This window comes from Podarcis raffonei, chromosome 13 (genome assembly GCF_027172205.1).
Source record: "Podarcis raffonei isolate rPodRaf1 chromosome 13, rPodRaf1.pri, whole genome shotgun sequence".
Classification (NCBI taxonomy): domain Eukaryota; kingdom Metazoa; phylum Chordata; class Lepidosauria; order Squamata; family Lacertidae; genus Podarcis; species Podarcis raffonei.
In genome coordinates, this window is record NC_070614.1 from 39201730 (window position 1) to 39212398 (window position 10669).

General features: G+C 42.4%; 1 protein-coding gene across 1 annotated transcript; it reads left to right on the forward strand.

Moving 5' to 3' along the window:
* The first annotated feature begins 3754 nt into the window (after window positions 1-3754).
* LOC128400222 (urotensin-2 receptor-like) lies at window positions 3755-10223 on the forward strand. Its single transcript, XM_053362333.1, has 2 exons — window positions 3755-5308; window positions 10086-10223. Exon 1 carries the CDS (start codon window positions 4243-4245, stop codon window positions 5296-5298), a length of 1056 nt encoding a protein of 351 aa, XP_053218308.1. The 5' UTR covers window positions 3755-4242; the 3' UTR covers window positions 5299-5308; window positions 10086-10223.
* The last annotated feature ends 446 nt before the right edge of the window (window positions 10224-10669 follow it).

Consider the following 10669-nt stretch of genomic DNA (forward strand, 5'->3'; position numbering starts at 1 on the left):
CTCCCCTATTATTATTTTCTGCTGGAGACTTCTTGATGTAGCAGGCATAAATTCAACAGGTGAAGCCTTCTGGATGGTGGATGGCAATTGCATGTGGGCAATCTGGATGAGTCAGGAGGTGGGGAGTCAGCAAATGTGCTTGTGCACGGGAGCTGGGACTTTCTTTTGCTGTTGCCTTTCCTTTCATCTCAGTGGGATTTTTCCTGAAAATTGCTCAGAGCGTTCTTCCAGAGCAGAAGTCCTGGAAGACATCCGAGTTCAGCCTCTCTTCTCTCCCCAACACCAGTAAACACAGAAGGCTTGAATACTGACTCTGCCAGTGGGGGTGCCCGAATGCAGAGAAAGGGCAGCAAAACAGACTGAAAATTCCATGGAAAATCTGTTTAGTACTAGGCTGTTAGTCATTGCCTTCCATGGCAAAATTACTATCTGTATTGTCTCTAGTGTAGTAAATCCATACATTAATGCACTGTTTGTACCTGAAGATGAAAACACAGTACAAACTGTGATTTTAACCAAAGTTAAAGACTTTGCGATAGCATTCAATTGAATCTTCTGCTTGCATCCTTGTTTATAAATACTCTGCAGTCCCCATAAATGGATTTTTAATCAGATTGGTTTCCTGCAAAAAAAAGGTCACATGTGGTTGTTAAAAAACAATTATTGTTCACCTTTTGGTTAAGGTAAAACCCTTTAAGATGATTTCCCATAAAATAAAGAAGAATATCAATCAAGAAGGATATCACAGTGTAGGGATTTCGTACACTGGAGACAATACAGATGTCATTCTTCAGGGTTCAGCTGCCTCTGCAGAATCTCTAGAAGTTAAATCTCTGAATCTGTTTGGCGTGTGCTTGTGCGTGTGTCTTGCCTGTCATGCAAAAGCATGTGTATGCCTGCACATGAGCACTAAAGCATCATGCAACATACAGAAAAGCTTTTCACACATTGCAACTGTTGAGGTATTTCTATTATATTAAGGAAATAGCTTTGGGGGGGAATGTGCATATTAGGCAAGATTGAATGCAAAAATGCATATTTGCTTATGAAATTTCATGAGAACTTAAAAAATAAAAATAAAAAATAAACACACCACAAACTGATGTGGAAATGTGGAAAATCAAATTTATGATTGGGAAAATGAGAAATGGAGAGAAACAGAAATTGACATATTAGCTATATTGCAGACCAGTAACATTTCCCCAGTATATCATTAAACAAAAGGAACCCACACCCTTTTAGTTGAGCACAGCTTATTGCAGAGTAAATGGATATAGCATATGTTAGATCAGACCTCCCATCAACCCCAATCAGCCTGGCTGCTTGGGCCAACCCTCAGTGTTGTTGAGTGTTGTAAGTCAACACCATCTATTGGGTCAAAGGTTCCCTATGCCTGAATTAAGCGGTACAGTCTTTAACAATCTGCAACAATGTGAAAGTAAGAGAAGCAGAATCAGGCAGTGATTCTGGGCATAAGAATAGGGCTAATAGACACGTGTCCCTGTTTCAGAGAATAAAGGTCATTCCTGTTTCAGAGAATAAAGCCTGATTAAAGGTCAAATTGCATAAATGTTCAGTGACACACACACACATACACTTATTAAGTATAACTGTTTAATTGTACATTGAAAAGGGAAATAACGCTGTATGTGTATGGCTAAAGGGACCTTAGAAAACTCCACTGAAGCTAAGTGAGACTCTCTGAGTTCCTAATAAAGGGATAATTAACTGAGAATGTATCTCTGCTACTCTCTCATGTGGTGTTTAACTTAAATCACATGAGAGGGGTATTCAGTTGCAAATCACCATTTTGTGTGAGCCAAGTCTTTGTTCTCAAGCCACCAAAGACGAAGGATGTGCTAATGGTGTTTCTTCTGGAGAGAATACAGTCAGGTTGAATGGAGTCTGTGTGGAGAGAAAGAACTTTGCTTTCAGTTCTGTTTGAAGTAATTTTATATTTTTAAGATGTTCTGCCTATGCTTGGACAAGCACATGATTTTAGGCAACTATTTGGATGTATCCTAATTGTTGTAAGTCTGTTTTGGAACAAGTTCTGTTAGTAAAGCTTTGGAACCATATTTTTGGTCTGGACAATTTTTATTCCAAGAAGAATAGGGTTTTAGTCATCCTATTGCTTCCATATGCACAATTTTAATAACTGCAGTACTTACTGCAGCCTTCCTTTTAGGGCATAACACATACCAGGTGATTTACACAATCATAAATCATAAGTTACATTAGCAGCCAGAAAATTCAGACCGTAGGTAACATCCAACAGTGTCTATCCACCGGTGGAACAGGCATCTCATGCAACAGGACTTTTCCTTCCTCTCCTGCAGCCCCATGGGCCCCACTATCTGCTCGTAGGGGTTACATAACCTTCACCAGGTTGGTGAAGGCTTACTTGGTGGATATTCAGGGATCTAAAAACCACAGCTCATCTTCTCACTTTGACAGCCTTTATGCATGGTGAAGAGTGGGGCTCCTGATAAGCTGAAAGAGAAGTCTGAAATATGTTTAAGTAGCAAATCAATAATAAGGCATTCTACTATGTTGAGGACTTGTTGTTGAAGTTCTCCCTATTTCATGATGGTGAACAAAACATCCTTATTCCATAAATCAAAACAAAGCGTTTTGGGGAGGAAAGGACAAGAAAGTATGACATCTATGACAAAGTAGACCCTGGCTGAATTGCTAATCCCTAAGTTCTCTTAAAATAGGCAGGCAAAAGAAGGTCAAAAATATTTATTTTATGGGTGGGACTATGAATTAGAGGTAGAAATGAAAATCCATTGTTAATAATACAGAAAGGCCATCTGTTCCCAGCCACTTACCTTGATGCAGGGAGAGATCCTTTGGGGAGAGTGACCTGCTCCCAACCCTCCATTTTGTATACAGTGATACCTCGGTTTTCGAAAGCCGTAAACCCGGAAGAAAATGCTTTGGTTTTTTAACTCTCCTCGGAAGTTGAACATGCCATGCGGCTTCGGTACTGAGTTTTCAGTTTTTGAACGTTTTGGAACTCGGACAGTCTTCCGGAATGGATTATGTCTGAAAACTGAGGTACCCATTGTGCTATCAAGTTTATTTTTGTGATGGACATTCTTTCTCCTGTTTAGTACTAAGCTGGTAAGTTAGGCTACACCTTTTTATTGTTTTATGTAATGTTTTATATCATGTTGCATGGATTTCTGTATTTATAGTCCTATATATACATATGATTCATATATATTTGTAGATACAAATTAAGTGTATTTATTATTGTTCAGTTGGTATGTTGTGAACACAATTTTTCTGGAAAAGTGGTCTATATAAATAAACTGATGATGAACAAGAGGTGGGTCTGGTTGTCCCTGTCTTGCCTGCTCATTTTCTTCCCATCTCTCTCTCTCTCTCTCTCTCTCTCTCTCTCTCTCTCTCTCTCTCTCTCTCTGCTTTTGCATTTATGAGTTTCTTTTGTCCATTGATCCATACAGTCTCCTTCTGTCTTTCTATCTCTTGGTTATTTTTTTTCGCTCTCTCTCTCCTGGTTGGCATCATTCCATGGTAAGCTGCATGACGATGCCAGCAGGGAGCTGGACCCTGGGTGTCTGCCTGTTTGGTGTGGGGGAGAAAAAGGAGGTGGCGATTCTTACTGTTCCAAACTCCGGACCAATCGGACCCCCGTACGTTGTCCCATCGCCCGCCTCGCAGTCCCTTCTGCTGACACGCTGTCAGAATTCCACCCCAAGGATGAAATAAACAGGTTCTTCAGTTCAGACAGAAGCCGAGAGCTGTGCTCCCCGTGTGGGGCCGGGTCAAGGTTCGACCCCAACATACCAACACTAGCAGGGTGCGAGGAATGCAGGAGAAGAGAATTCTTCGCAGCCCCAGACAGACACTCAGAGATACTCCTCGCACACTCTGGAGACCTTGTGCCACCGCTGAGCTTTGGACACACTGAGCGGAGGAACAAGGCGAGGAACAAAAAGCCCTTCATGTCCGGATGCGGAGCAGAGACCGTGTGCACCGCACAGAAGAGAGGTCTTTGGGGAGCTGAACCCCCACAGAAAAACTTTTGCACACTCAGATCAACTCCTCTCTCTTTCTCGGAGGATCAGAAGTAAGTGGAAGAAAAATAGGTAGACAAATTGGACACAGAGACAGCCTGGAAGACAGACAGATGTGCAGCTAAGACAATAAGTAGGTAGGTCAGAAAAGAGCAAGGTCCTGCTTTCTCGCTTTCTCTGAAGGCCCAGGGGGATGTTAAGAAGTTCTCCTGGACACCCTACGCTTGGTCCTCTCCCCATGGACCCACCAACAACCAATCTTTCATTGTGGGTGCCCTTGGGCAACGGGACTGTGTCGGAGGGAGGTGAGTCAGCCGCAGCCCTGGGAGCTGTGCTGAGCCTCATGTGTGCCACTGGTGTGGCGGGAAACCTCTACGCCTTGGCCGTGGTGCGGGCATCACCCTCAGCTTCCTCGCTCCGTGTCCACTTGGTCAACCTGGCCTTGGCCGACCTGCTGTACCTGTCGACGGCCCCCTTCATTGTCCACAACGGGCTGGTGAAGGACTGGCTTTTCGGCGAGGCCGGCTGCCGGGTCCTCCTCAGCCTGGACCTCCTCACCATGCATGCCAGCATCTTCCTGCTCACCCTGATGAGCTGTGAGCGCTACGCTGCCGTGGCCCACCCCTTCCAGGCCGCAAGGCGTGCGCGACGCTGCCGGCAACCTCTGGCCCTGGCCATCTGGCTCCTGTCCTTTGCCCTGGCCTTGCCCATGATGGTGATGATCCACCAGGAGGAGCGGGCGGTGGGGGACGGCGTGCCCGTCCGGCGTCTCTGCTCCCCAACCTGGAGTGAGGAGCAGTACAGGGTCTACCTGAGCGTCCTGTTCAGCACCAGCATCGTGGCTCCCGGCATCATCATCGGGTCCCTCTACTGGCGCTTGGCCAGGACTTATTGGGTGTCGCAGACGCGCGGCGGGTTGGGCCGCTCTCCAAAGAACCGGGTCTTCCTCCTCATCCTCGTCATTGTCCTGGCCTTTTGGGCTTGCTATTTGCCCTTCTGGGTCTGGCAGCTCCTGCCTCTTTACTGCCAGCAGGCTGCCCGCCTGCCCGTCCACACAGAGATCTCCATCAACCACCTGGTGACTTGCTTGACTTACGGGAACAGCTGCATCAACCCCTTCCTCTACACCTTGCTGACGCGCAACTACCGTGAGTACCTGCGCGCCCGCCAAAGGGGGTCATCGCGCACTTCCCTGCGATGCTTCCAGAACAGAGAGAGGCCGCAAGGAGAAGGCCAGGAGGTCATCTGAGCCGAGGCAGGTAAGGAATGAAAGGCACCTGAAAAACACAGAGAGCTTCCTTATTGCTGAGTCAGAATGTTGGTCCATCAAGCTCAGGGTTGTCTCCTAGGGATGGGAGAGGATTTTTATTCCATTTGCACCAGCGTGGTGCAGTGGTTGGAGTGTAGGACTAGGACCTGGGAAACAGACCAGGGTTCAAATCCCCACTCGGTCAACCTCCCAGGGTTGTTGTGTAGATAAGATTGGGAGGGGTTGAACCTTGGAGGGGAAAAGTGGGATGGAAATGCAATAAAGAAAGAAAAGTAAAAGACATTTAAATATAGTTCAATTAAATTTGCACTCTCCAAAACAATATGAGAACCGAAACTCAGCCATCCTTCAAATGCCACACTTATCTGAATTTTGCAATGGGGTTTCCCAACCAATGGTGGTTTTTTTTTGTTTTTTTAAAGCATATGTTATGGGAAAGTGTGCTTTAGAATTGATATATTAGTGAAAATATATTTAGCAGACAATGTGATACATTAGCACACAATGATTCATTATATTAGGATAAATTCCTAGCAACAACATATCCATTAGTCAAAACAGCATAAAAGTGTGATTATTAGGAGAAATTCACTTTAAAATGCTGAAGAATTTTCATGATTTCTTTTTTTAAATAAAATACACAAATTGCTTAAGAAATGTGGATAACCAAATTTACGATTGGGAAAAATGAAGAACTGACTAGAACTGACATAGACCAATATCTCTTATTGCCTACAATGGCTGGAAGAAGCTCTTTTGGATTTTAGGCAGCAGGAATTCCCAGCCCTACCTGGAGATGCCAGGAATTGAACCAGGGACCTTCTGGCATGCAAAGCAGATGCCCTACCACTCAGCTACAAGGAAGGCCCAGATGAGCATTGAGCATTGCCTTTATGTCTGAAGCCACGCTGCAGGGTGCAAAGCTTTGGAAACTCAGACTGCCGCAGCTTATTGAGAGTCATTATAGGGCCTTGTTTTCTTTTCAACAGAAACTTTGATCCCCAGCATGTGTTAAGAGTTGGGTCATTCACCGAACAACTTCCTTACTAAGTGGATGGAATGGGGGGGGTTTGGTGTTAAGTGCAACGTGGGCAGTTGGGAGGGTGTACCGAATTCTTGCTCTGCCCCTAAATCACCTCCTCAGTCATTTTTCTCCTGGTGGCCATCAGAAGACTCCCCTGCCCCTCTTCCAGAAGCAAAAATGACAGGAGAGAAGGAATTTTGGAGGCATGGAGGGTTCAGCCATACACTTCCCCGAACCTTGGAGCTATTTGTAAAGCTGTTGAGGCTTCTTGCTACTTTCAGAGCATATGAAGTTGAGGGCAAGGGAGACAAAGTGTGATCCATGAGCGGTAGAGGGTTCATTTGTGCTGGGCATGGAGACCAGCGTGATTTCAGAATACCCCGTCAGCATCATCCCTCGCTCTGGAACTTTGTCATCCACAAAGTTCGGCTGGCCATCAAGGTGATGGCTTGGAAGAGGTTGGGTTGCCTTCACATTTAGCTGCACCTTGAGAACTGCAGGTTCTGTTTAAAATGAACCAATCTTCTAGCCCTCATCATTGAGGGTCATTTAGTAATTTGCAGAAATGTGGGATTTGTTTCCGAGAAAATGCAGACAGGACAGTTCTGTACATTACTAACCTTTCTTCAGTAGCAAAATCAAACTGAACTGAGGGAAATGAAAATCTAAATGCATAACGATTAAATGAAGTCCTGAAACTCCTTCTATTACAGTTTTTAAAACGCAGTGTACAGGAATGGGCGAGAGGGTGCTATTTTTTCCACAGAATATGCTTGACTAAGAGCTTAAGGGATAGATCTTCTTTGAAGTTAAAAGTATCATGATATTTAGAATTAGGCAATATTAATAGACAGTTTTTTTCTGAACTTGCACCATTGGAAAGAGAGATTATATTTTGATCAGCTATATATGCATTTTAAATATATTAGATTCCATGTCTTAAAACATTTTTCCAGTATTTTGGTTCAACTTGATATGGTTATTATTTTTAAAGACTCTAATTTAACTGACACTAGCTTTTTGCTCTCTAGTATTTTTTTTAATTAAATGGATATATTACTATTGTAACCCTTGGACATTAACAGTGAAAACCTACAATGTTTCCTTAAGTCCTTCTGTATTTAATGGAGGTAACTCCCAGGGAAATTTAGGTTGTAGCCTAAATTATTAACAGTTGACCGGGATATAATTTTCATATATTTAGTTTAATGTCAGTATTTTAAGCATCACACTATTTTTCTCTACATTAATCCACAGGAGGCTCCTGTTTGCATCTCATGGGAGCAGTTTCTACCTTTGGCACTTGACACCTTGTAAACTTGCTAAGATGTATAATAACTGTTGGAAATGTGGAGAACCTGGCAGAAATACATTATATACGTGGTGGACATGCAGGGGGATTAAACCATTATGGAATGATATTTATCTGGAACTAAAAATAATGTTGAAAGTGAATATTTAAAAAAATCCCAGAATTATTCTTATTGGGTATTACTGGTTTGGATATCCCCCCCAAAAACAAGGAAAATCTTTCTGTATGCCACCACATAGCTACACATTGGAAAAGCAGATGTGTACCCACCAGATCTGATTGGTTACAAAAGCTAACAGAGTATGCGGAGTTAGACTACTTATCAGAAAGAATCAAAGATAAATCCAAACAGGAGTTTGTCTCAAATTGGAATTGTTTTAAGGAATACTTGAAGAGTAATTGCTGCAATCTGAAAACGGTAACGGCCTTTGAGTAGTTTCTGTGGATAACAAATTTAAAAGGAAAACCGATAGATAAGAAAATATTATAAATAAAAAGACAATGGACAAATAAGGCAATAAGTTTATTAGTACAAAATGGAAGAGACGGGAAGTTATTCATTTATGAGGAATATTATGGTTTTAAGATTACATGTTTTTCTTTTTTTGTGTACAGTAATACTTGTCGATCTATGATAATAATAATTATGAACATACTCTGAAAACAGGAATATGTATAATTGTAAGATGTAAAGTTATGATGTAAAGATATACTTGTGAGTAATAAAGGAAAATCTTAAAAAAAGAAAAAGAGGGAGAAAAGAATTAGGGAGCAGAGATTTGGTTCAGTTCAAATTTAAAGGTGAATCTAGCTAATTTGCATTTTTCAAAACAATAAGCAAAACAAAACACAGCCATCCTTCAAAATTCGCATTCTCTGAATGATGCAATGCAGTTCTCCAGCCAAGTAACGTGTACCAAAATGCATATACTAAAGTATGCATAAAATGGATATTTAAGTGAAAATAACATGAAAAAATGCATTATATTAGGGATGTTAATATAAATGTTAAGGGAAATATGCTTTGCAAAAATGTGCATATTAGGTCAAGTTGCACACCAAAATGTGTACACTAAAAAAAATGCACACTAGAATTTTCATGAGGATTGAAAAAGAAAAAAGAAATTTGCAATCTGATGTAGAAATGTGAACTGAACTTCTCATATGGAAAAACGAGAAACAGAGAGAGAGAGAGAGAGAGAGAAATTGACACACAGTATTTACCCACCCTGACTTGGAATAGAAGAGATGAATTGCCCTTTTTTAACTTGTACTTTTTAAAAAGTATTGGTCATTACAACAGACAGGACTGGATCAGTTCTTAGAACCCAGCCGGTCTTCTTCTCTATCACAAATCATGTGCTGAATAAAATAACCTCACTTCCAGAGTCAGCTTAATATCGTTTGTTGTCCCAAGAAGTTACAGCTGTTGTTGTTGTTGATGATGATGATGGTGATGATGATGATATTGATGATGACAATGATGTTGTTGTTGTTACCACCTATCCTGTGCCAGACGTTATCAAAGCAAATGAAAATACACCAATAAAAACAATTTAGTAGTAAATTTAATTTGTTTTAAACTGTTTTTAATGCTGTTTATTATATATATATATATATATATATATATATATATATATATATATCCTCTTTGGGTGCAAAAAAGTACGGGGAAGAAAAAGGACTTCAAGGAATTAAATTATTTTCCTGTTGCTGCAGTCTTAGACTTCCCTGTAATTATTGAAAAACCAGTCCTTTTTTCCAACCAGGTACAAGGAGAGCAAACATTTAATCTTTCAGCAGCTTTTTTCAGCCATGGGCCAATCCACCATCCCTCAGACCATGTGGTGGGCTGATTCCCGGACCTTTCGTGGGCCGGAATGAGAAGGCGATTGGGCCACATCCAGCCCCCGGGCCTTAGGTTGCCTGCCCCTAATTTAAAGGGACTTTGAAAGTGGTGCCCTGCAGCTGTTTTGGACTACAACTCCCATCAGCTCCAGTCAGCAGGCCCAACAGCAGAGCATCATGGTAGTTGTAGTCCAAAGCGAATGGATTCTTGGCTAGCCCCCAGTTAGCTGCTGGACAGGCAGGCACATAGGTCACCTAGCCAGTCTTCTCCATTATGGTGTTGCCTATTTCTATTTCAATTACAGTACAGTGATTATTAGCATATGCAAATGTTATGTAAATCACTTTCCTCTTCCTGTCTTTGTATGTGTGATGCATTGCCTGTTGTTGTTTTTTTTGGAGATGCGCTAAGTGTCCACCCTCCCTCTGCCGCCGACCATGGAAAAAAACAGGCAGCAAGAGTTCCATTTCTGTTTACAGCTCAGCCAGCCGGACCACAGGTTCCCTATCCCTGACTTCAAGATTACAGGGACATCAAAGGCTTCCTGGCCTTCTTCTGCTTTCTTTTTCTTTCCCCCACAGGTCTCCAGACTGTTAATCCATTGCAGAAACAGCGTGGACTTTGGAAGAGAAACTGCACATAGGAAAACCCTTCACAATCCCAGGGCTGCATCTCAAGAGTCACAAGCGAGGGTTGCCGGGTTGTTGCTGTTTATGCATTGGGTCAGTGGCGTAGCGTGGGTTGTCAGCACCCGGGGCAAGGCAAGTAATTTGCACCCCCTAACCCGTGGATTTGCGCCCCCTAACCCGTGGATTTGCACCCCCTAACCCATTTTTGTCTTCAGATTTTTTTATTATAAAAAACTTGCCTGTGTATTTATGCACAGAATCATCTAATTTGTACATTTATTTGTATATGCCCCTGTATATTCCTCAGTTACTCTTTGCAGTTAGCAGCTATGCTATGCTCCAGTATTCTGAAAATGGGTCCTATTTCATTCCTGCTCTGACTTGCACCTCACAGCCTCATTTGTCTGCTTGTGAACAGGGGGAACAATAGCATAGAATCATTGTGGAGTTGGAAGGGACCCTGAGGGTCATCTAGTCCAACCCCTTGCAATGCAGGAACCTGAGATTCAGTCTCATGCTTTACTGACTGAACTATC

What these genes read in the sequence shown, in the direction of transcription:
- LOC128400222 (XM_053362333.1), top strand. Translation starts at nt 4,243, where the DNA reads ATGTTAAGAAGTTCTCCTGGACACCCTACGCTTGGTCCTCTCCCCATG.